The sequence below is a fragment of the Mesitornis unicolor genome, unplaced genomic scaffold (genome assembly GCF_000695765.1).
Source record: "Mesitornis unicolor isolate BGI_N332 unplaced genomic scaffold, ASM69576v1 scaffold672, whole genome shotgun sequence".
Taxonomy (NCBI): domain Eukaryota; kingdom Metazoa; phylum Chordata; class Aves; order Mesitornithiformes; family Mesitornithidae; genus Mesitornis; species Mesitornis unicolor.
In genome coordinates this window covers 69,640-96,648 of record NW_010168237.1, presented here as the reverse complement: position 1 = coordinate 96,648, position 27,009 = coordinate 69,640, and the positions used below count along the sequence as shown (strand labels likewise).

Sequence of the window (27,009 nt, the reverse complement as noted above, 5' to 3'; positions counted from 1 at the left end):
GCTGCTGGTTTTGCTTTTAGTCTCTTTTCAGGAGGAGTGGGTGGGTTTATTCACTAGAAGCTGCTCAATTCTCATGCAGTATTTGAATTTTAGCAAGTCCCTATTTTATTTAATGTTTTGGTCCTGTTGACAGAGGCATAAAGCTTAACACCCTGAGTCTGAGAAGTGCTGAGCATCCACAGCTGCCACTGAGTTCAGCAGAAGTTCCAGGAATGAGGTCTCTGGAAAGCTCAACTCCAAGTGACATACACAGAAACCCAGCCAAGACAGAGGCCCAGGGACTGCATCTCACATATTGCCTTTTTATTAGAGAAAATGGGAAACAATCATTTGGTCAGCACAACTGTCTCCCTGTATATGCATGTGGCCCAGCTGAGACCTCTTTGTCTCACCAACCCCTCCAGCTGGGATGGGGCAGGTTGTCAACAGACACAGCTACCCCTATGCTAATACTCAGAGCCACCACATCTACCCTGATCTCAGGAAAGCCCCAGTTACCTCGACTCTGGGACTGTAATGTTGGCCTACGCTATGGTGACACTCAAGTCATTTAGGTCCTTTGTTCTCTGCTGGCTCTCTGAGTGACATATAGCATGAACAACAGCAGCATTTTTTTAATTCTATTATCAAAGTATCTGGGCTGTGTAAGTTTATTACCAGCTATTTCCTTACTCTGCCACAGAATTTTGTTATACCCCTTAATCTCAATGAAAATAGACCAACTTCTCAGCAAAGCCTCCAAAACACAACTCAAAGCACGCAAGTTTAAATAAACCTACAAACAAATGGAGGCTGTCCCAGTTAACCTCCACAGATGTGAGTGTGAGATTCTGCACACACTCAGAGCTTTCTGGGCAGACCTTGAGTTACATGAAAGGCTCACAGTGAAGCAAGAAGTTGCCAGGTGGCAATGGTTTAAAGCAGTGAAGTCCGGTAAGGCACAGAGCACAGCAAACATGCATCTGTGAGATGGTGCTACAAGATCTGTTGCTTCAGTGACTTTTAACATTTATGAACCTCAGCTGCAAAAGAGGTTCAAAGTTTTCTAATGGGTTCAGTCTTACCGGTTTTGCAGCTTGCTCTGCAGATCCTCCAAAATTTCTGTGGATTGTTTATGGTAATCTAGTGCTGCTTCTACAAACACAGCCAGCTGGCTAACTTGTTCTACCTGAAATATGGAGAGGAAAATAGTTGTAAGGAGCTTACATTACATTCAGCAAAAGGATAAGCAAACATCATTCAAAACAGACCTGATATTTCAAAAGACCATGATACCTTGTGGAGGCTATTGAAAAAGAGCGTATGTGATTCTATCAAAGATTGCCAGTTGGAAACTGAACAAAACTGAGGTGTAACTTCTAGTTCACTAACTCAGGGCTGGGTCCTTGAGTCATTTCCTTTCACAATGTGCAAATCCCTTCTGCTTTCAACTTCCAAGCCAGCTGTCTGTCAACACCCAAGCCTGAAACAGTTAAAAAGGACATGACCCCTTAGCAGGTGAAAGTGGGGCTTTTCTGATCAGCAACTTTGGAAGAAATTGCACTGTGACAGCTCTTATGACTCAGACCCATTAGTGTTTATTAGCTATGTTTACAAACTGCAGTTCTGAAATGATCTGGACTTACCTCACTAGATGGCAGCATTTATAAACCAATAAATGAAACATGATTTATCTACTTGGGTTTTAAAAGTATCAGCCACTCAAAAAATATGAATGTTGAGAAAAGGGAGAATGTGAAGGAGAAAGGAAAATAAAAATATTCTTGTTCATGAGGTAACAAATAATCTCAGTCCCCTAACACAAACTGAAGAGTTCAAGTTGTACTGAGAATGAAGATATTTATTTGTCCTCTTTCTTCAAGACAGCATTAAGAGGACGGACCCCAAGAAGTCTGACATGTTTCCATTCCATCATGATGTCTTCAGACATTGGATCACAAGAAGGTATCCAAGTAAACTTTCTGCGAGTGTTTTATGGACCCATGACTATACTTTGTCTGCTTTTACTCGGTTAAAAAGATTAGTAGAAATTCTGCCGGGACTCCAAGAGAGCCAAACATTGTCACATAGCATACAGAAATTAAATGCACAGAACCAAATCAACAGCTGGTACAATTCCATCACAGTCAAAAGAGAGTAATGGAAACCAGCTGAGAACAACACACAAAGTGCCTGGGGTTTGGATGGGGTGGTCAGAGAAAATGGATAGACAAGGACTGTCCAAACAAGACAACTGAGTCAGGATGAATATGGAATTGAGGACTGGGAGAAGAGAGAGAAAGGCTGGGAAAGAGCCAGAGAAACTTGAGGGACTAAAAACCACTTAGCAAGAGGGGCCTGGGACTGGCTGAGTGGGAAAGGCAGGAAGATGGATCTGATAAGAAGTGCACACACCAGTGTCTGTGTGGGAGGTCTGGAAGTAGTTGTGCAAAAACCTGGGAAAGAGATGTGCATGAGGACTGAGCCTGGGAAAGGCACCTGGCAAGATGGCTTGGAACCAGAGCTTGGAGAACAGAGACAGCAGGGCAAGAAGACAATGAGAGGGAAAGATTTGGGAACTGGAATGGATGGGAAGGAAGCGATTGCAGTTAAGATATCTGCAAACCCAGCAAGACAGTCTGGCGTTAGACAACAAGGCGGTAATGAGAAGTTTGAGGACAGACAGACTGGGTCAGCATGGAAAATAGAAGGGAAGGAGAAAAAAGTTATCCTTTAATTGAAACAATAGAAAGTGGATATGGAAAAAACCTCCAAGGGACATTCAGTACACCCCCTCCCAAAGGCAAAATTAGTTATACTAGAAAGTATAACTCATCAGTTCTCTAGTGGCTCAGCTAAATCATTTTAATATACACTGCAACCAGGCAACTGTAAAGCCTGCAGCGGAACAGTGTGCTGAAACTGCTGATAGAGGATGTTACACTTCTTGGTGCCATCAAACACTCACAAACAGTTTAGGAGCTACAGATGAGTTTATAATGGGTCATTACACGGGTGTGCATAGAGGGAGAAGTTGCTTGCAGTTAAATATTCCCACTGAACAGCTCCTCCTTGTTGCAGTGTGCTCACAGAAGGCTGTACACTTCTTCCTTTCTACATGTGTTTTCTGTGATGCTATATCTACAGGAGAAGAGAAAGCTTTGGAATAGTCCCAAACAGGTCCAGTTCTCTTTTCCTGCAGTTCCTTGATTATATGGGAGAAAGCACATCCTGCTATTCCTCTGTGTATGGACAGAAAAGAGGATTATTCTGAATGACCACAGCTGCTCCTTATTTAGACATAATTTCATGATGGACTTGGGACTCTGAGCCAAAGTCCACATACCTGGAGCAAGCCACGAACAAACTATGGAGTAATTTTCAGAGCCAAATAGTGATAGTAATAATTTTCAGAGGTAAAATCATCCAGAGACTTCAAATCAGCAGCAAAATTTTAACTATAAGTGAGCTACAATTCAGAAAGCACAGGGTACACGCCCTTGCTCATAGTTCCAGCAGCTGGTCTGTAACTCTGTTAATCTCCCAACCTTCTCCCTCACGCTGATCAGACTGCATTCTATCTCAGAGAGTTCATTACCCACAGATTATAAAACTATTTAAGAACTGTGTGACAATTTTGTCTGAGCCACCATATGTCCAGAAGAAATTCCTGAATTCTTGAGTTCTCCCATTTACTGCTGTGCTTTATGTTCCTCTCTCACAGCAGATGAAAAGACAGAAGAGGCACACTTCCTGCTTTCAGACCTTACCTCCTGTGAAGGATGGGACAGGCTTTATCCAGTCCCACACACATTGCCCTCCTGGATGTACTGCAGCAAACAAAAATGCAGCACTGACTTACATCATTTTCTAAGAAATTGAACATGCTTCTTTCAGCCAGTTCCTTTGACTCTTCAAATTTTTCTACTGCTTGTTTAACTTCTTCATCTGGTATCTTTCCAAGACGCTTCTTTTTATAATCATAATCCAAACGGCGTCCTTCTAGTTTCTTCAGATGATGCTAAATAAGATAGAGCATTTATGAGGAGGTCCAAACGAACACATTGTGATTTAAGAAAATTTTAGTTATGGAAACAAACATAAAGATATGCAGAATCAAAGAAATACAAGGCTCAGAGATTATCCAGTCCATCCCTTTGTGGCAGCATCAGTTAAGTCTAGGACTGTGAAATTTTAAACTGTCTAGAGTTTAAATAAACAGCCATTTTTTAACACTTGGGGAACGGGCTATCTTGATTTGCTAAACTGGACATTCAACTCATGGACTTCACTAGATGTGCAACATTTCAGATTGTCTAAATGAGAAGGAGGATCTAATCTAAATACGTATATGTCCCATATTCTACATTTAATGCAATTTTACCTCTTGAAATATTTGCCAAATGACAGCTAAAAGTTAAAGGGTTATTTTCCCCTCTCATTCCATAAGCAGCGTTCCAACAAATTTTTGTATTCTTGCTTTCTTTGTTAGATGTCAACTTGACACTTCTGTCTGATAGAGCTACACAAGCTTTTCTCTTGCCAAAAATCATGGGACTGACAGACTTACAGAATGGACTCAAAGTGACAGTACAAAATGCTCACTAAAGCTGATGTCAAACACTTACTTTTCATCAGTTCAGAAGAATCACAACTGAAAACAGTTATGTATCATAGGAGACAGCTACAGACATGGAGACATTATTACTAGCTTTTTGTTATGCTTTCCTCATCCACTTACATGTAAACAAATAAAGTAACTTTCATTTCTGCACTTCGTCAGGGTTTTAACTTGCTTATTACCCAAGTCTACTGGAATCAACAGACTCAGACAGAGGCGGCCTGGCTTTCTTTGAATTGTCACATTGTAAAGAAAAGCACTGAAAAACTTGACTTTAAAGGTTAAAAATGTGTTCCTCAGCTTCCTCTATTTTTCCTATAATGGCATACAGCACTTCAACATTTTATGGCACCTTTCAGATCATTCTGTGATTGCCCCGAATAGCCTTTTTCAACAGTTATATTCATCCTCCATACTTTAGGCTGACAGAGACAGTAAGATAGGATAATCAGTTGCAGTAAATCACAGCCCACTCACATGTTCATAAGAATTAATAAAAATGTCAGTTACAATAAAACAGCAGAAAAATAAAGAGTATAATTATCTTCACTATCCTTCTTGTTCTGAGTGCACAAGCAATATGACAAACTGAGTAAGGTAGACATGTGAGAAATAGCCAGGCATTGATTTTCAGCCGATTTCATCACTATTTTGCCAGAGAGAGAAACTTAAATGCAGTGAAATTTATTTACCTTATTGCTTTCAAGAAAAATATCTCCGGGAACTAGAGTTCCATTGATTCTGATTATTGATAAGTGAAGCTTTACTCTGGAAAACTTACCCCAATCTCTTTTAAATCTTTGTCCTGCAATAACTGTAGAGGATCAATAAAATTTTGTTTGACATTAATATCAAGTGAGTCCTTCACCTCTGCCATTTGCTTCATGCTCTCACCAGCGTCCAGTAGTGCAAGGCCTATGGTAAAGAATAGGCTACTTATATCTCAATATATGTAAAACCAGAAAATTTGTCTTATGAAACAGTTGTTTCAAATAGGTAACTTTGTGTCTGCTGCAGGCCCTTGAAGAGTAAAAAAATCACGTAAGCTATGCATTTTCTTGTCCTCTACAGAAAACCAGAACTGGAAAATTTTTGTTCTGAAGTATATTTTGGTTTTTTTTCCCCTGATACCCTAGGAAAAAAATATAATACTATTTTCCCTACTGTAGTTGCATAGGTTACAAAAGACTCCGCCACTTTGAGAGCTGCAAACCAAGCTGATTAATTTGTACAACCTTAGTGATATTATTAAATAATATTACGATTATGAAAAGTGAGCAACTTTTCAACCAGAAAATCATGTTTCACAGTTTCCTCACACACAGTGTGGTTTTTCCCCAAACTTCTTTTGGTTAAAACTGTTGCTGCTTCTTTAAAACCACCTATTTAACATAGATGTATACTTTAATGAGCATAAGCATCAATAGGCAGAACAGTGTTTGAAATGCCCTCTGCCCTTTCCTAGTCTGTCTCATGCCCATCACTTTTGCAAAAACACAAATGCATCGAGCTCACAGATGAGTTGTGCCACTTCACTCTTCGTGAGGAGAATAAATGAGTCTTTGGCTATGAGGAGCATTTTTCCCTAAGCAGCACCTATTTGGGCTTGAGCGTGAGGTCCCCACGCCTACATAGCTGTTACTATTTGAAGACACCACTGTGCATAATACTGCATATATTAACAACAGCGCATAACAAAGCCAGCTAGTTGTGTATTGGCTTCGGCATGCAGTCCCAGCACACACCACTCCTTCCTAGCCCTAGTCCTCTCTCTTTCTCCAAACCAGGATTCTCCTTTTCTCAGGTATTTCTCCCTGGTTCTCTCTTAATCCTAGCCAGCTCAAAATGCACCCACGGAGTAGCTCTGTGACAAGGCTTCAAATACATTGCAGTCAAGCCCACACACTGTGCATGCTCAGCAAGCAAGGTCTCTGTCAAGATTTTGGCTGTGAAGTACCAGCATGTTTTGCGAGCCAATAGGTGAGATTTGGTTTACCAAAGGACTGTGCACAGCCGAACTAGACTTCATTTTAAGATATTTAAGATATTAAATTTAAGATATTTAAGTGCATATTTAAGATGCACTGCTCCAAAGCACAGAAATACCAGGCCACTAAAAAAAAATACACCACACAAACTTACTGTTCATTATTTTTCATGAGATTTTTTTTCCCTTACTTTACTTCTCAAACACAAGGTTACCATTTTTATTAAAGGTTAAAAGAAATACAGTGAATCTAAGAATAACTCTAAATTATTTAGGTTTGGCAGCTTAGAAGCTAAAATAGTTATGGTAATAATATGAAACATCAGACAGCATCAGAAGCAGTGTTACCAAATCCACCTGCAGTAGAGGTGGACAAATACGCAGAAGCATCGTGTTTTGTTAATTATCTCACCCACCCCCTGATCACTGTGCTTTACTTTCCCTCTTACCTGCAGTAGCTATTTACATAGGTTATGTCACCAGGCAATATTCGGCAAAGAAATTTATGCTGAAATATTCACAGAGGAGATACACAAACTCACCAAACATAGAATCATCGCCAAGCTCTCTGCCATACCGTATCATGCAGTCTCCTAGGAGTCCCTCTGTCTGGGGATAGCCTGTGGTTTTAACTTGTCCTCTGATCTTTGACATAGTGTTCAGCATTCCCAGCTTGGCTCTGTATGCTAAGAAGGACACAAAAAACAACCCCCAAAAGTTATAAAAAACTTCTAATATTAATATATTTAAAGCAATAAATCACTTAACAAGCAACATCACGAAGCAAGCCACTATGCTGGTCTGTGGATTCAAGGGTTTTTTGTTGTCAATACTTCATAGTCAAAAGCTGAAATTAGATTTCACTCAACAAGGATCATATGAAACTGTTTTTTATCCTCGAATGAGCATCATTTCTCTATGCAGGTATCTAGTGCTTGTCACCTTCTGTAGATATTCACCAACAGTCACACTCCTTTGAATATTCCTGTTTGTGAACTCTTTGATTAGAAGTACTGCAGAAAGCAAACACAGAACAGATACAAGCACAGCCAAAGCCAGTTTCATGCTCGTTTTCTCTCTTGCTTGTGAGACCTCCTCAGAACTTCCCCCGTCCCATTTTTTTTTTGGTTCCGGCAATCAAGACAGCAGAACTTTATTCTGCAGAACGGCCTGGTACATACAGATTAATTTATTGTTATCCTGCATGTACTGTGACAAAATTACGCATTCATTCTTGCAGAGTTTTTCCAACCTACTCCTTATTATTATGCCTCAACAGCTTCTTCAACACAGTAATGGCCAAGGGCAAGGAATGAGGAATGTGGACCATGGTGACTACCTTCATCTTGAATATCCCAGCTGGGCCTTGATAAAGCACTGAATCCTATCATCTTTATGTAGACATAACCCACTAAACTTCCTCAGAGACTTGTATCTCTTAAGGTTCCCACAAGAGACAGCTATCTCTGAAGTCACTGGTGTAACTGACCAAATAAGAACTCCGTCAGTCAGAAGATTCTTCCAACAGCTGGTTTGGACAGTGAATTGAGGTCATAACAGATAAACTTTGTGGCTGCCTGCAAATGTAAACGTGTTTCCTTTCTTGTTTCTTAAAAGAACATTTGAAAAACCTCTATTCACTGATGATCCAAAGCCCACTGTGACCTAGCAGTGTCCAGAAAATGCAAAACCTCATTCAAATACCAGGTAAGGAAGCAACAGCCCTCCTCCCTATGGCTACATAACCACCAGTACCTCTGACAGCAGCAGCATCTGAGTTAAATTCAATGATTTTTAATATCTCTGCTAAAAAACATGTTGGCGTTTTCTTCACTTTAGGGATCTGTATCCCACTCCAGGAAATCCAGCACAAATATGAACGCACATGCTGTACCGCAGGACCAAGCCAGCCAAGACGTGTCATGGATGCACAACCTACACATTCCCAGTAAGCCAGATGAATGGTGTGCTGCAGGTTACATGCATCCCAGCTCAGACTTACCGCACATCAACTTTACAGTTGTTCATTGCACACACAAGTAAAGTCCTGCAGGGCACCCATGAGCCTCACAGTGATTACCTCATTAGCTTTTATGTACCTAGGATTAATTTCCAAGTAAGAAGACAAGGTTCAGAAAAATCCAACACCTTTTGTTCCTATCCTACCTGGATTTGGCTGAAGATACTCTGTGGATTTGGATAGAAGCTCTGCTACAGCTTTATTAGTAACATCAATTTTCTGAAAAAGAAATGTAACACAATTAGCAAAAAACCAAATCAATTACTAGAATGTTCATGATTTTATTAGATATAATATACGATTCTAGCTGATTACGAAAGTTTATTTAAAATAAAACAAATATTGTGGCTTAAAATAAATAGCCATGTCATAGTTATGACAGGATTTTACAAAAAACAAATTCACCGGCAGGTAGTACTGGGAAGGAGAGAAGGTTTATATTAAAATGTGGGCTTGCCTTTCCAGCCCATCAGTCCTGACTACTGCTTACACATTCTAGACTACAATTTTCCACCCAGCCCAACAGTTGTTACTAGGAATACTTTTCTCCACAGGTGAAAAAGACTGAACATATCCCTCACAATCTTGAGGTCAGGTCCATTTAAAGCAGTACTTTGCACTATCTTCCCATTTAATAGTTTCTAAAATGCCATAAAAATCACATTTCTGGTTTGTTTCCCTTTTCCTCCCTTTGGGCCTGCACGTTACTTTTCCTCCTATAATGCTGAGAAAGGAAATAATTATTCTATAGCCAGAGAAACTGAAACCTAGAAACCCATTTAGATCATAAATTAAAAAATGCATGTTGGCAAAAACAACTCACACAAGGCTTTTTTTCCTCAATCTGCCAACAATCAAAGCTGTGACCGAGGTCTACTATGAACATTAAAAAATACACAGAAAGACAAGGGAAGTTAAAAAAGCACATGAAGGCTGAAAAAGCAGAAACTGGCAGTAATGTCTTTTAATCTGCAACACAACAGTTAGTAAGTGGATAGTAAACATCTCCACTTTTGTAATAATTTGTGTGAATTTCTGAATATGGATCTAAACTAAGAAATACAATTCTGTATCAAGAGAATTTTTCACCCTAGTAGTTAGATTTTTTGAGTAACATCAGATGGGAAGGTTTCGTGATATTTACAAAGGCTCACTAAATCCTGAAGACTTCTCTGTCTCTCATCTCCTACACAGAGGCCCCTTCTGATGCTCTGCATCATTCCAGGAGGAGTTTCTCTTCACTGTTGAGAGGTGTCAGTGGATCCTGCTTCCTCTGTTCAGACAGCCTTTGTGGTTGGCTCTTCTCCCTTGCTTGAGCTGACAGGGCTTAAGCATAAATTTGCACTTATCCTTACACAATTCTGATTGGAAGCACGTGGGTGTAAATCTACAATACCATCCTATCACTTGAAACACGAAACGTTTCTGATTCTGCAGTACCTTAATATTGAAAAACATAATGTTGCTTTCCTTACCCTTTCCATCTCTTGAAATTCTTCATCTAACTTTGTTCCTTCTGCTCCACTTATTTTTTCACTGAACAACTGTAACAAGACAAATTTAACAAAGAAATTACATTATTATTATTTGATTGCAGAGTAAACATCTGTTAGAGTCACAGGAACTCACTCCGGATTAAATATGCAGCAACCACTTGAGGCAACTGTGCAAGAGAAGAGTAACCTTAGCCTTGCAAGTGAAGCAGTCATTTCAGGAGAGACAAAGATACCTGATATGAATTTACAACTGGCAAACAAAAATCAATTTATTGTGCTTAAACAGTTTGTACCCTGAAGGCAAGACCTACAGTGCAGACTCCAGGCACAGGGACCAGCGTTGGACAGCAGGTAAATCCAGAATACCCTTTCAAGGATGTCTCTCCAGCTCTGTACTCCTGAGGTCCTGGATGCCATTAGGCTCAGGGCCACAACTCCCACTCCTGCTGCTGGGACTTGTGTGCAGTTCTGTGGAAGGAACAGACTCCTGAAAAATGCTGCACTGTGACCCACCTGTGTGACTGAGCATCTTTATGATACTGAAAACAAAAATGCCATACATTTGCATGTAGCAAAAAAGCTACATCTTCTTAAGATGGCTGAAATATTATCCAACTTTCGTGTAAAAACTCCAGGCTGTCAGACCTGAGTTTGGTCCTCACTGAGTAAGTCATGACAAGGAATAAGCACTTGAGCAGAACTCAGCTGTCTGCTTGTTGCAGGGTATGATACCTGCACTGCAACAGCATGGAGAGCAAGCCTTTGAAAGCATCGCTCCAGTATGAGAGAAGTGGTTGAACACATATGAAACAAATTTTAAACATAAATTCCTAGGATAACTCCTGCAAAAATACTATGCTTCTCTCCATTTTAATTGACTTTTATAAGTGAATATGTAACGGCATAATGTAAAATCCAGGCCTAGCTCACTGACTGCTGGCGTTCCCCAAACCTGCCCCCAATAAACTGTCTTGTTCATCCTCAGTACTTTCTAAAAGGGAACTCACGTCACTGAATTGAAAGGGCCCTGGAGACTTGCATAATCTGAAAATGGGTCACGGCTCTCTGTAGTGCAGTGGTTCCCTCTTCTCGGTCACAGCCTGCACCGCACAGGTGCGGAAGGAGAACACTGCCTTGCCAAAAAACAACAATGAGCTGATAAAGCAGAGCTGGGAACCCAGTGGCAGGTGACCTTGTATCAATATCACTGCTAACACACAGCCAAAAGAACAGACCTGCTTAAGGGAAAAAGTGAGTTCAGAGAGCTGTACTGCTAATTATTTCTGTTGACTTTGCAATAAGACTCACAATCTTTGTGCTTAATATGCCGAGCAGCCCACAGACTTGTCAAGGTTTTTTCTCTTTCAGAGCACTGACAGAACAAGCACAAAAGCAGATAAAGCAAAGCCAGAGAAGCCCAAGTACCAGTGAGCTCCTGTGGGTCATCATCTTGCTGCTGTAAGGCATCACAGCAGAGAAGGAACCTGAGGCCACACACGGAGAGGACACTGCCCGGGTCTGTGCAGGTACCTCTGAGGAGTCCTTCAGCACAGATGGAGAAAGGAGCGTGAAAAGGCTGCATGAAAAGCAGCTTATCAGAAATTCTGAAGCTTCTTTACACTGGCAATTCCTGTCTCCTTTCTGTGCAATGTTAATTCCTAAAATAATCAATGCCATTTTCCACGGCCTCACGCATGTTTTCTTTCTCCAGCAGGGAATGAAGAGACATGTGGTTCCCTGAAGCCTCTCAAACCTTTTCAAAGGCTGAGTGCAGTGGGGGAATTATCCTTCTCAGGCTGAAGTTGTAAAATCCACATTCAGTAGCTACCCATTGCTGTCTCATTACAAATAATCCATTTATGTGTTGGCAAAGAATAAATGGAATGAACTAACATGATTGCTTGACTGTGAAAGCATAATTAATAATAAATTACTGCACCAAATGACTGAAAACAACAAAATGCCCCACACTTAGAGAGAATAGATCTGAATGTTACAACAAGAAGCACAATTGGATGAGTAGAAAATTTGCACACTAGCAATAATGCCAGAGAGAAAAAAAAAAGCAACCCCAAACTGCACTACCCCATTGGAAGGCTGACAGAGTCTGAAAAATGCAGTTTCTCATCAGATACACTGGAAGTTGATACATTTTCAGTAAATGTCTTAGGGTATACACAATTTATCCACTGGCACCCCTAAGGCTCTTCCTGGCTTACTGACGGCCGTACAGAGTCACTTGCATCTCCCTCAGATGACAGCCTGAAGCTCAGGCTTACTGTGTTGTCGCTGGTTTTGCCAGGAATGCAGCTGCTGATCCAGGCATTTGCACTTGGCTGGCGAGGCTGCGCTCCCATTGATGACAGACGCGCGCTTCAGCACCGGGCTGCAGCCCGCTCACATCTTGTACATCTGCTCAAATGCTGCCACCCAGATTTAGTTTTGGTTTCTCTTCTGAAGTGTTGCAAAACTCTTCACTGTGTTTTGAATGGATAAAATTTGATGCCACTCACAGATGGATAAACTATTTGCAGCAGCACTGAGCCACTCCTTGCAAGGGGATCACTGGACTTGCTGAAGCAGCAGGGAGTAAGGAAAGCATCTAAGTTAGATCCAGAAGGTCACAGAATAACTGAGATTTCTATGCATGAGCTTTCAGAGACAGACAAAGAGATTCTGCACATACAATTTGCAGAGAATAATGGAGTAATTTAATTAACAACTTGGATGATAGGATAAAGTACACTCCCCGAGATTCTGGAAGACACCAGCTTGGGGGCAGCAGTCGATACACCAGATGGTGGGGCTGCTCCTCAAGGGTCTTTGCAGGCTGGAAAAAACAGGCTGACAGGAGCTTCACGAAGCTCAAACACAAATGCAAAGTCCTGCGCCTGCAATGGAATATCCCCATGCAGCAGTAGAGGCTGGAGGCCAACTGGCTACAGAACAGCTCTGCAGAATAACACCTGTGGTTCGCTGGAAAACAAGTTGAACATAAGTCAGAAGTTTGCCCTTGAGGTGAAGAAAGCCAACCCCATACTGGGCTTTATTAGCAAGATCAGTCGGTCCAGGGAAGTGATAATTTCCCTCTATTCAGCAGTTGTGAGACCAGGTCTGCAGTACATGCCCAGTTTGGGCTCCCCAGTACAAGGCACTGATGTGAGTCTGATGGAAAGGTACTGACATGAGCAGGGGACTGGAACACACGTTCAGTCTTTCAAAGAGGTTAAGTGGGTATCTACCTAGTGGGAGCATATCAAAAGATGAAGCCTGAATTTTGTGCAAGTACAAGAAGTGATGGACGTCAAGAAACAAGAAATTCAGACCTGTTACAAAGGAAAGAAGAAAGAAAAAGAAAAAAACACCAAGAGATTAGTCAAACACTGGAACAGGTTGTCCAGAGAAGCTGGGGAGCTCCCATACTTGAAGACATTCAAGCCTTGCCTGGATAAGGCCCTAAGCATCTGCTCTAACAGGACCTGCTTCAAGTGGGAGGCTGGAGTAGATGCTCTCTGGAGGGCCCTTCTGACCTCCCTGACTCCAATTCTAATTCTGTACCAACTTGTGAATGCAACTCTGCAGTCAGCCACAGGATCTGCAGACACGGTTGCATACAGACACCGAAAACACCTAACACCCACCTACATCTAGGAGCAAAAACACCGGCCATAAGGAAAAGTTTATTTACACACTTTCCTGTTTCTACGCAAGCATGAATGATACTGCCATTTCTAGCGCAAGTAGACACTTCTTCAATTATATTTACTCTAAGTTCTATTGAAAAAGGAGACCACTCTGGTACTCACAGATATTGTAAAGAATGATTCCATAAAGTCTATAAGCTATCTGCTGCACTCCAGGCAGTAAAAATTGGTATAAAATTCTAACAGTTATTAAATTTTACACCACTACAGCTTATTTCATACTGGTATAATCGGGATCAACTTAACTATTCTCACATTTAGGAATACAAAAGCTTTTGTTCTGATCATACTGAGTTTAGGGGTTGTAAAACTACCATCACCACTCTCCCAATTAAAAGTCACAGAATACCCAATTAATTATTGAAGATGAATGCACAAAGGAGACAGCTGCTGAGTTTTAGTTCTCTGACTATTTGCTGAGCATCATTTACATGCATTATATTAAGCTGCAAAAGGCTTTGGACTCAAATAGAAGCATGCCCAACTGTGGGGATCTGTAATTATATGGCAGTATCTATCAGATTTTACGACTCAGCTAATCAAAAGTGAAACTGCTACCATCACCTAAGGCATGTACTCCTTGGAGCTTGGAATTACTTGCACAGGAGGAATCCTTCATCTCCAAATTTGGAAGCTGGGTGCCATAGATTCAGCATCTTTTCACTACACAGGACCACAGCCAGAATGTGAGGCTCTGAAAAAAAGCCCCAAAACCAACAGATCCCACCATGAGGACCACCACGACTACTATTACCCTATAGTAGCATATACACTACTACTATTGCACTGCTAGGTCAGAAGCTAGAGCCATTCATCAGTCATATTTCTGGTGAAGCTAATTAGGTGTCCTCTGGATCAAAATTTACACCCAAAGAATAGTTGTGAAATGAGAAATATTTCTTCCTCTCAGGTATCCATGCAACTCCCTCATCACACTTGACACATTAGAGTTAGCAGGGAGAAAAAAAATAACCCCTAAATATGATCTTGAAAACACTTTCAAATCAGCCATTGTATTATCACGTCTCATTTGTAGTTATCTTCAATAGCAAAGTACCTTTAATTGTACAACTGGCACACTCTGTATAATAGAAGATCTTCTTGCCTGAAGAAATACTCCAGTTTGGACACAAACCCTCCTTGTTTGTAACTTCTTCCTGGATCCTACTGTTCTTTTTAATATTGAAAAATCAAATAGACAACCTAAGTGTCTCTGGTGGGCTTATGTGGATTCTTCTAGGAAGACAAACCTGGATCAAAACAAACAGGTTTTGAAAGAAACCCCTCCAGATTCTATGATTTCTATTTAAGTTCTGTATACCCAGCTACTGTTCAAAATGCAAATTGCAATTTTGTTTTACAGCCTTAGAAGACTAAAAGTATTTACCTGCTAAGGAATTTCTATTTCAAGAAATTCTCTGAGAAATTTTTTTTTCCATAAACCAAATATTGGGGGTTTTTTTTCTCACACTAGTTCTTTGTCACTCTAATTTCTTTGAGATAATGCACTTTTCTTTTGATTTGTTCTGTCGTAATGAAGCATTAACACAGCACACGAACTGTCTACAGTTTAAACTGAAATCCACAGCTCACCAAAACTCTAAACTGAAGCCTCAAGCTTTCATGTAATTTTTCAGTACTTTTATTTTAAGCATGTTAAGATTTATCCTTCCTATTGCACAGGAATAGTACATTTCTCCATTCTCATATGGATTATAAAAACGAGCTTCAGAAATACAGTGTTTTACTAATGTTTTGTACATCGTATCCACTAAATCACAGTACTTTTTCATATTTCACTAAGGAAGGTTACTGAGCATGAGAAACTGCCAAAAATATCCCAGATCAACAGAGAGCTGATAAAACTCTCAAAACAATTACCCTATTTTTTTATATATCCCCTGGGTATTTTATAATACAAGTCAATAGGATTCTTGCCAGCCAATACTTGCACACATGCTCTGACCTTCTGTTTCACTTGTTTTGCCTTGCTTTTGCAACAGGCATTAACTGGGATTGAACCATCACCGGTTTTTGTTGTTGTTCAGCTACTGTTGAAACCAGCAGAGCTGAAGAGGTCCTTAACTGGCCAGCAACACGCTCCTGTACATACCTGGCCACAAAGCCATCAAATACTATTTAATGACTGAATGAAAGGTATCGTATTCTATTAAAGACTGAAGAGCTTTTAATGACTCTTCACCAAGTAACAGCATTGATTTTGTTCTGAAGGAGTATCTGCTGAAATTATCTGTTGAAACTTTAATGGGATGGAAAATTCCTCCATTTGTCATAAATATGCACACTGTCAGACCCATGAGGCAAAGCCTAGATTTTAGGAAAAAATCTAACAAAAAAGCCAAGGCTATGAAAATACTTTATTTCTCTCTCTCTAAAAAGGAAATAAGCAATCAACTGGGAAAACTAATAGATTCATCCCAAAGTTAAAACATAGAAAGCCAGGAAATAATATAACTATATGGCTACATTTCCCACAGAAACTCGTAACTGAGCCAAACTGCACAAATACGTTAAGATATACCTTTAAATACAGTACTTAGTACAAAATACTACACTCCAGTATGGTCAATGCATACCAGTTGCACTTCTCCTAATAAATCATTAAAACTTCCAGTTATTGCCCTGCAGCCACACAATTGTTTAGTTTGGAGTTTGGTGCTAAGTTATTATGCACAGAGAATTTAATTCAATGCGACAATACTAAAAGCTTTCTGAAGAATCTGATTAAAGCCTACCACAAACAATGGCAAGCTGTCTTTGCAGTGTTCAGCCTCCTGAGGTGTTGGAGATTTTCTTTTTTGCCCTTTTCCAGAATGCTCTCTCAAAGTAGGGAACCAAGATGCCAGCCTGTCCTCTAGATCAAAAGTAAGATTGCAATCAAGTCTTTGTAAGTCCTTGTTTTGTGCTTCCATGTTCTACTACAATACTATGCACATTACCCGCTTTTTCTCTTTCTTGACTAATTGCCACACTCAAAAGGAAGGTTACTACTGGTTCATGTAGTGCAGACTACCAAGAACTTGAACCTACGGCACAGTTTACTTAATGGCTTGCATCTTAGCACATCTTTAATAACATAAAGGAGTACACACTGGCAGAGCCATCTGCACAAGACTGCCACTGTGATAGAAAATTATTCTTTATAAAAATAGTGAAATATTCTGCTTTATTGACTGGGTGAGCATCCAAAACAAATGGGCAGCTTATCTACACCCCTGTGACTGACGTCTAGAAACCTACTGAATGTCTGAGTGCTCAGAAGAAAAGAAATGCCCCAGACTGAGAAACTAAACTGAGATGCACATTTTCAAACACAAATCTAAACAAAAGACTGAAGAAAGATGACACTTGGCCCCTGGATCAGCTGCAGAGGATGCTGAATCCAACCAGGTATGAGAACAGCAGCCTCTTCGGGTCTCTCCTGCACCAAGAATGTCCCAGGACAGGGCCCTGAGTCACACAGAGAAAAGTCAGAGCCACTAAAAATGGAATCAGCTGCAAATGAAAATGTGTAATATATACCTAAAAAGAGATTTTTCTCAGATTCCTTGAAAAAATATAATGAGGTAAAAAGTCAAATTACAGAAGTGTACTAGTATTTGAAGCTGTTCTTTTAATTGTATTGACATAGCTCATACTATCCTAATGCTTTGGAGAAAATCCAAACCACTTATTTTAGAGGTTAAGCACTAAACGATGGCAAGAACCCTTTGGTTGCCTCAGTACGCTGAGTTTTCAAAGAAAATAGAAATATGCTTGCTCTGATGTACTTGAAAGAAAAGATTTATTCTGCCCCCCAAAACAAATAAGGGGGCCTACTACAAAGTGCATACGTTTCAGTCTTGCAAACACAGAACGCTCTGGCTTAGATCCATCAAATTGCTGAAGTTCATACTTCAGAAGGTGCTTAAATGCTTTGCTGGATCAAACCCGGAGCGCTCAGCACCTCGCAGTATCACGCTCAAAGGGTCATCACCTTTACATGGAGTATTTTATAACTATTTTTTCTACTAAGCATTCAGTTAGCAGTAGCACAGATTTCTCCAAAGCACTTGGGGAAACATTCAAAAAAAGACTGCTGACAGCAACAGAGAGAACGGGGGTTTTCTGAAGAAAAAATAAATAACAATAATAATAATAATCAAGCAGCTGAATTGGGTCTTCCTGCTATTTAATCAAAATTATGGAGTGCAAGAAGCTGCGCCCTAAAAATCATGTACTTGTTATTGCTTTCATGTCTATATGAGTGGTATATAAATATCTCTGATTTCAATAACATGTATACATTTAAGAAAGTGAAGCTTTACTGCAAACGGGTTATGCATACTTAGAAAATGTAATATAATGTTTTGGAATCTATGTGAGACATTAACACTGATCAAAAATTATAATCACATTGCAGAAAAGAAAATAAAACCGCATTCTGGCAGTACTTACGGCAGAGCACATTTTTATTTAAATGCAGGGAGACAAAGAAGTGTTGCATACAATTGGATGATTCTCTTCTAATTCATTACCCACGAAAAAAAGCTGAGCCAGAACTCCAGAACACCCCATCCATAGCTATAGGAATTCACATCCTAATGTTTCACCCAAGATCTCTACGCAGAGGTATTTAAAGTAGAAATATAAAATATGAACTGCAGGATGGGCCTGTACTTCAAAGACAGCTCATGACTATGCTCACACTGTCCTGAGCAAAGAAAGGGCATGCCCTACATCTAAACTTCCTTTGGGGAGTTCTGATGAACCCAATAGCAAATCTTTTCCCAGCAGCCAACAAAATCAAAATACCAAAAAGAGCTTTATTTTTAAAAAATATATCTAAAATATTTTCTAATTTCAAAAATTTCAGACAACTTATAAACATGGAAAATAAAAACTGAGCCCCATCTCATTTTCAGAGCACAGATTTAGGTAGGAAATTCCATTTGCATAACAAAAAAAAAACCCAGGCCATCTAAAGGACACCAGGAATCTCAAGGGCCTGTTTCCCAAGAAGAAAAACATTCTTCTTCCAGCAAAGACTCTCCGAATCACACAAACAAAGTCCAAGAAATGCATTAAAGTACTGCCAGAGTGTTTATATTCATGAAGAACATTCCTATCTCACTAATATTTATGAACCTCTTATTTCATTACTTGTAACTTCTCAGACAAACAGGAGCAACAAGATCACAGCAGATTATTTTTAGGAAGACAGATGAACTGAGTTATAAAAGGATACACCAGATAAAGAGGCATAGAAGAGAAATACGTCTGCAGTGTGACTTGCCTGGGAAGTAGGGATCTGAGGGTGTCCCCATATGCGTACGTCCTGCAAGGTGATGTTCCATGAGCTGCTGGTGTGATATTAAGCGAGCTCCAAGCATGGCACTGTTAATGGGTGCCATGCAGATCTACCGAGAGCATTATTGTCAAGCCTACCTTCTAATGTGGAACAAGTCTTTCACAGCTGAGCATGACCCAAAGTGTAGAGAAGTCCAGGCAGGCAATCAGCTGAGACCACTGCAGTCCATTCTGCCAGTATCAACACAAATGGACTCAGTCCATCAAAACTCCCCAAATGCCCATAAAGAAAACAAAAACCCAGCCCATTCACATACTAGAACGCAAGGTCTGCAGCTACCACTGAATCAATGAACTGCCACAGCTGTTGAGCTGCAATGGCACAGCTCTGGCAATGGTTCAAAAGTGACAGCTAAGTTTTATTTAGAAAGGAAGCTCAAATAGTGCAAGCCACATATTCTGGGATCAAGAAAGCCCTTACAAGTGCTGGTACATGCAGGAACATTTGAGCAATGACAGAACTCCCCACTGATGTAAGAGTTTCAGCAGGCAATCTCAACACATCTGAGAGGCAATCCAATACGTCTGCCTTTCAGCAAAAAATCTCCCCAGCTGATCAACTGGAGCTGCTTCTTTCAGACGGATGGTGTTAGAGACTCATCACTGTGCACCAAGGAATTTCTGCTGACTTCAACTCTTTTACGTACAGTTCTTCTGTACCACTTATTGTGATCACTCCTAACTTAATTTGTATGAATAAGGACTGCTAAAGACACCTAGGTACATTTCAAAATTTATTTAATCAATCTAACAGCCTTTGCTGGGAAACCACATCAAAGAAAAAGGAAAAGGCACAGAACCCAAAGATAAATGAGGTTACTGGTTGATGAGTGCCTTCTTTCCTTCAGGAAGGACTTACACAATCAAAAAAGATAGAAAGAGAAAAACCATGAAGAGCATGATTACGGTTTTGTGTAGTCTAAACAAAATTGTCTACCAGTTGAGAGTATTATCACATCTGAAATTTTACAAGAGGGAAGGGCACAGCATTTTGACAAAACTAATGAGTGCTTTACATAAAGATCTGCCCTACAATGTAGACAACGTGGGTGGGTGTTTGACCATCTCTATAAGTTCTTAGCAGCTTGGTAATTCTTTCTGCTGACGTAGCTCTGGAAGGCATTAATTATTTTTTTCTTTTTTATTTCAAGGAAAAAGAAATGGAAACAGGCACAAGTATAGCAAAGGTCTTGACAGACCTGTAAGATTCTGTGTGTATGCTTCAGAAACTCATTCTAAAGTAAGCAGAAAACAATGTGTTAACGTGTTATGCACTAAGAAAAGATCTACAGCTGGTAAGGTAAGATGAAGTGTCTGGCATTAAAGGAGTCATTTGTGAAAACAGGACAACGTGTCAGTCAGGGTCCTGCAGTTCATGAAAGTCAAAAATCATATTCTGTGAAATAATTTGTACGACTCAATTTATTTGCTATGCATGTGAAAAAAAAATCTTCTTTCTGTGACAGCAATACTCGGAACCTACCCCATACAACTCCTATGCTCTTTCCAATATATTTCTTATATATCATTTTTTGTCAGAATTTAGGGTTTTGTTACATTTTTTATTAATTTAGTAAACAAAATATCAGATATTACATTATAGCTCTGATACTCCTTAAAGTTGTTCTGAAAGAAGTCTGTGCCAGCAAGTGAACTCTAAGCAGGGTCAGGAGTGCCGGGCGCTTGCTGTTACTTGGTCAACACTCAAAATCCTGAAGCCAGCTGATCCAGTCAGTACACAATCAGGCAGCCTTTTAAATTAACCTCATTAACAAAATCCTGCCAAAGTATGTGTAAATATAGACTGTGTAATCTAGACTTAGAAAGTCTGCACATTGAGAAGGATGCCGTCTCTTCCTCTAGGAAAGCACGCTCTTTTAAAATTCTTAACATATTTCAGAGTATTATATCTTCACTGTGTCATGGCCAGTTCGACTCCTGTGACGCTCCAAAGGTCTCGAGCCTCTCATTAAAAGAAAGCCCACGGCACTTGTGCTGCTGCTATTGCTTGTTCACTGGTCTGGATTCCCGACTTTCTGCTCTCAGCAAGAGCTGCTGATTGGCCGCTGCTAGAGCTTCTCATGCTACAGGAAAAATGAGGAACAAATTGGTACTGACTGAACACATATCCAGCTCCCATTATGCCAGTAATTGGGGTGGGGGAACTGGAAGCCTAAATATTTGACTGAATTTGGGTTAAATGACTTGTCCTTGGCCACACAGTAAACCAGAGGTAACTCTGAGTCCCAGATCTCCACTCTTTGCCCTGAGGAATGCTGTCTTACATTAAATATTCTGTATGTATTTCTCAACAGGCAAAGCAAGTGACAGTTATGCTTATAGGCCACAACTTGTGAGGTGTCAAGTACTGCACAATCATTAAACTTTATTATAAGAATGCAATTCCAGATTTTGTCAGAGAGCAAAATTTAAAAAATGAGTGTACAATCTGTGCAAGAAAGATATTTTTATCGTATTCTTATCTCTTCGAATACTGAAATGAATGCTGTTTAAACCTGTTTTCCATGTTCAATCTGATATGACTAGATGTTTCAAATTCTCAAATTTTGAGTGATAACACTTTTAAAACGGCAAAATTATGTTAGTATCCTGCTGATCTACACAATCATGGATTGTTCTAGTCCCTACATAACTGCAACCTTGCCGAAGAGAAAATGCATACAGAAATCTGCATACGGTTCAAATATGCAATTATTTGGTTAGCAAGAAGTTTAACAGTTTGCTCAAGATTATATGAGACACTCTGACCCCAATTACGAATTGAATAAACTCCATGCTGTCCAGCTGAACACCTTTGTCTCCAAACCACACTTCAGAAAACATCGTACCAAAGGTATCTGAAATTTTATACAAAGCAAGGAACATGTGATCACTCATTTTACACTAATGGAGGTTTAACTGACTCTGTAACCACAATATTCACTTTTTCCCCCCCAAAGAATAGATCCTGAACTAACTGAATAAATTCTGCTAGAAGTAAACTTAAAGAAAAAGACAGGATACTACAATATCCAGTTACAGCCCTAATTCAGCAGAAGTAGCTTTCCACAGGGGTATTATTAACAAAGCTGAGAATCTCCATTGGGATCATAAATCACATCACATACAGTTACAGTGAGGCAACATTTCAAAATACATCAGTTACCAAAAAGTTAAATACTGATCATGCAAGTAAATATAAAAGACTTGCTCTCTTGTGCTGCCTGGGAGATGAATGGACAATTAGTAGAACCATAAGGGTGATATTTTACAAAAGATTCCCTAGTTCAGCCACTTTTACCATGCTAGGCTGGAACTTGCAGAATTGATGTCTTTGCAATAAATATGACACATAACCACATCACACCATTAAACCTGCTGATGTGTCAAAGGATGCTCTCTTCCATGCAAGTCAGAAGGCACATGGATTAACAAGTTTCCCCTTTGCCTCACAAATACAGGCATGCGAGGGAAAACAGGAATAAAACAAAAAATTATAGGAAAGGAAGATGCACGCAGAACAGTATTTGTCAAATAACTCTGTGGCTGAGCAGACTGGGATGGAAGGCTATTTCCTATTAAAATGAATATGCTTTAGTTTCAAAAGAGCAGAATTAATCAGCATCTTTTGTATGTATGCACATGCACGTACACGCACACACGCACCCCCCACATCCCCTCAAAAACCCAAGAGGTATTAGAGACCAAGATGCTTTTGAAAACCCCACCAAGTGCTTATCTAAATCTCTAGGCATGTAAATACTTGTTAAGAGTCTAGCCCAAGAGACTCATCAGAGAAGCACACAGGACTCAACACTGCCAAAATACGAGTTCTGTTTAATTTCAGATTCTAGCCATAAACAGCTGACCGCAGCTCAAGTCACTACTACTACATTATTGTTACTTAATGCCTTCTTTTCAAGCAATATTTTGTGCTCATGTTTCTTCTAGCACACCATAGCAAATGCTCCTCTTCTTTACATTCATAAAGAATGGCTGGACAGGTGGTGGGTATTTTCTTAAAGATCCACAATGTAGAACCATCAGTGTGCCTCAAAGCATAGAGAAGATGTCCTTAACTATATGTATGTATATGGTCTACAGTTATCCCATAGGAAACCCTTCAGAAATTACCAATATTTAAACTATGGCTTGACTACAGAGTTACCTGTACACGTCTGGACCCAACACTTACCTGCAAACTACCACGTGTATAGAAAGATTCGTAGCACTGTTGCCTAATATATTTCAAATGACATTAAGAATTCTGAAAGTCAGCAAATACGTCTCCAAGGTATTTCCAAACACAAAAATGTGTTTAAAAATTACACAAAAAGTTGAATGTTACAGAAAGGACTTGCACAGCTGAGCTCAGATCAATGGCTCCTGGCTCGGAAGCACTCTGCCAGTGCGAATGAACAGGCACACTTTTGCAAAGGAATACTGTATGATAATTTGTAAAGCAATGGCAATCCTACCTACCCAAAAGGCACATGTAGTAATATTAAATTATAAACACAAGTCCTGTTCTGTTTATAGCATTCTTTTTCTGCAATGATTCAGTGTTTTCCTCCAGTAGTCCTCTATGCTCCCATTTCCCCCCCTCCCTTTTCATTACCTCCCAGACCTTTGTGCTGGTAAAATTAGCTCAAGTTGCCCCACTTCTCTCACCTGTGTAACTAGTGCCAGAGTTTGCAAAATTGACCTTTTAAAGGAACCCATGGCAGCAGTTTTTCCTTTTGAAAGAGTAGCACAGTTAATGCTTCATAATAGTTGTATATTAAATCCTACTTTAAACACCAGCACTTAACATTTATGTATTTCATTTGGGAATCTGTGAGAATTTAGCTCTGCTTTCAGTAGAGGTTTGCTGCAAATTCTCCTTTCAGCCTGAGGATCTCAGTTTCAGAGCCTTTGTTGTGAAGTGGCCCAGAGCTGTACCAATCATCCTCTGTCAGCCAACAGGGTTCTGATCCAGGAAAAGAGGCACAGGGCTGAAACACATCCCTGGCAAGAAGGGATGCAGCAATCCAGTGTTTTCCCTAGGCAGCCACTACCAGCTGGGATCCAGAGCCCTAGTGACAATTAAAAGCTTGCTGAAGCTCTCAGTACAAACAGGGCTTGCCTCCCTTGAAAAGAGACAGTAACATTGATGCCTCTCTGTACCATCAAGGTCAAATCAAAGCCACAAGTTCAAACACCAGGGACAAAAATCTGATCTTTGAGTATCATCATCTTCATGAAATTGAGAAAAATAAGAATTTGGTTCAGTGCTCAAGAACTGAAACAAGAAGCAGGGACGAGGGGAGCAAGAAAAATTGCTTCACCACTGACAACCACTGTATCACACCCAGCTCCGTGCTGGTTGGTTCTGTTAAGGCACTGAACGCCTGTGTCAGGTTTTCCTGGCAGTCCTAGTCACATCCTTACCTCTCACTACAGCACAGAAGTGCAGAGCTGTCACTTCTTCCCACCTCCTTTGTATTTCTACTAAGCTTTGTAGATTTTTCTCTCTGACAGAAACATCAAGCCAGCCTTGCATCCCAAGACACACATTGTACTCATGCACTAAGCACTGGTACCTCTGTACTTCTTTTCAATTCAGCCAATTCAATTTAGTCTCTTTTCACTACCACTGCTTCCATTTAGTTTGTTTTCCTCTTGCCTAACCCCTCTTTATCACTTATCTCTTTGCCTCATGGGTTTTTTGTTTCCTTTAGTTTCTTCTGACACACACTTTGCACCATCTATGCTGTATGTAAGACCCTGCTCAAAACCTGAGCAAATCCCACATGCCTAAAAACAGAAAAAAAAGAGCAGCATCATTTGAGCTTGCAGTCTCCAGCAGCTGCCAGCAAGTAGCTTAGAGCTCCTCAGAGAGAAAGAAAAGAGGAGCAATTTCTTCAGTTTTCTTTCATCAAACTTCCCTATTAATTTTCTTCTGTGAATGGCTCTTCAAATAGGTGGTTTCATGAAACAGGTTTCAGGATACTGTGGTTTTAGATTTAAATTCATCTAGAGTCCATTTTCTATTGATGTTAAAGCACCCTTCACACGCAAAATATTGACACTGCTTCATGCTGAATCATGAAAATTTCAAAAGAAAAATGTTTTTTCTACCAAAGTCAGTGGCACAGGGACGGAATAAAGAGGCAGTGGTGTAAAATACAAATGCTGGCTCTGATCACAGCAAGGCATTTGGTCTTATTACCATATATTTATCATCTCCATCTTATATTGTGCAAAAATAAAACTATCAGCATAGCTAAGGCCAAAATACCCATCACAGCACTCCAATAATACACCCTGCTGCACGACTTGAGGCTTCAGGTGTCAGTTAAAAGCCTTTCTCCAGTGTTAAAGTCTGGATGTGGGGCAAAGAACTTCATTACAGCTTCAGACCAAGGCTCCAAACCAAGCCTAAATAAACAAAGCTGGTTTTCCCCCTTGTAGACAAATGAGGAAAGTCTACTCACCTACTCACTGCTTCTGCATACGGCTTATGTTTTTGTATGGTTTATATTTTCCATTAACCTTCCAAAAACAACCAGAGATCGAAGCCAGTGCAGCGAGGTATGTTTTTATTTTTCCTAACTGGTTCCATTTCATTTTGGGATGCACATGCATTCACAGTGAACTGAAAGCAAACCAAGTATGGCTCAGCTACTATCAGCAAAACAGGTCAATTACTATTTCTAAACTTCATTTAAAGTTCTTTTTTCTGTATGTTCTTCCTACACAGAATATTACCATTGCAAATCCAGCAATACCATTTCCTAGGGCTGCACACAGGCCACAGTCAGTAACAGCAACAAATGTGGTACAGAAAGTGCAGGAATCTGTAATATATGGATTTTTTTAATAGCTTTTTTATATTTATGTATACTGACACAAACTAAACTCACTTAGAGCATACTTTAAATCATTTAAATCTATTTCTAATAAGTTCACTCTGTTTGAGTTAGCCAACTCAAATTCAAAGAGCAGACAATATAAAGTAACTTCACTTTTATCTCTAAGCTCTCTCCCACCTTGGAGTTTGATATAGATCAATACAGCCTTGTCAAACTGAAATAAAGGCAGCCAGTGATGTATGCCATGTCCATCAGACAGGTTAGCTCCGGAGATTCATTTGACAGTTTGTAAACTGTACATTTACTGACATCACTAGTTTCATATCTTAAGATTTACAGTCACCCAGTGAGAGCCCGTTGTGCTTTGCATTGAGGAACAGAGTTTCTTCACCATTTAGAGACAAGCTGACTGCTTGCAAGAGGGAAGTCTATTGACAGGACCATCGCCAAGTTTCTCATCTAGAAACTTTTATGAATGGGAGCCTCATGGAGCTGTTCCAGATGCACTTGTGGCCCCCCTGGCCTTGTCATCAGTATATATTGATTGGTCCTATGAAACAATCCATCATTAAACTACGTAAAGACAAAATTTGCCAGAAGAAGGTCTGGTCATTATGTTAGTCTCAATGTTAAGCCCAACTCAGAGAACCAAAGAACTGTCCAGCAATGGTTCCATTTTGCTGCGTTAAATCGTTCAGAGAATTTATACTTAGGCAGGAAATGAAACATTTTAGAATGACAAGTTATTTTGTGCCTTCCATCCTAAATATTCCGTTTCACAAACCAACCCCCTCCACCTGCCTTCTTTTTCCTTGCTAGTCTCAGTTTTCTGTTCCCAACAAGACTGCATATGCTTTTGTTCTTCTCAGTACTCTGCTCAGGAGTCATTTCTTGGTAAGCCCTCATGTTCCTTTAGCAAAATACAAGATGCATTTATCCTGTTAATGTATATAGTCTCTAACTCAAGGTTGAAAGAAT

The 27,009-nt window shown here is 39.9% G+C and overlaps 1 protein-coding gene across 2 annotated transcripts in view; it reads right to left on the bottom strand.

Annotated features, from left to right (window-relative positions):
* Positions 1–27,009, bottom strand: part of SH3GL3 (SH3-domain GRB2-like 3) — a 53,641-nt gene that overhangs the window by 6,290 nt on the left and 20,342 nt on the right. Inside the window, exons 1-7 of one of the 2 annotated variants that reach the window (XM_010178925.1) lie at positions 14,494–14,503; positions 10,083–10,153; positions 8,754–8,826; positions 7,130–7,273; positions 5,382–5,515; positions 3,842–4,000; positions 1,065–1,168 (exon numbers count right to left, since the gene is read on the bottom strand). In XM_010178925.1, the coding sequence (XP_010177227.1) occupies positions 1,065–1,168; positions 3,842–4,000; positions 5,382–5,515; positions 7,130–7,273; positions 8,754–8,826; positions 10,083–10,091 (623 nt within the window). In that variant the 5' untranslated portion in view covers positions 10,092–10,153; positions 14,494–14,503. Of the gene's footprint in view, positions 1–1,064; positions 1,169–3,841; positions 4,001–5,381; positions 5,516–7,129; positions 7,274–8,753; positions 8,827–10,082; positions 10,154–14,493; positions 14,504–27,009 lie in introns of those variants that run through there. The other variant, XM_010178924.1, reaches the window with a different exon arrangement.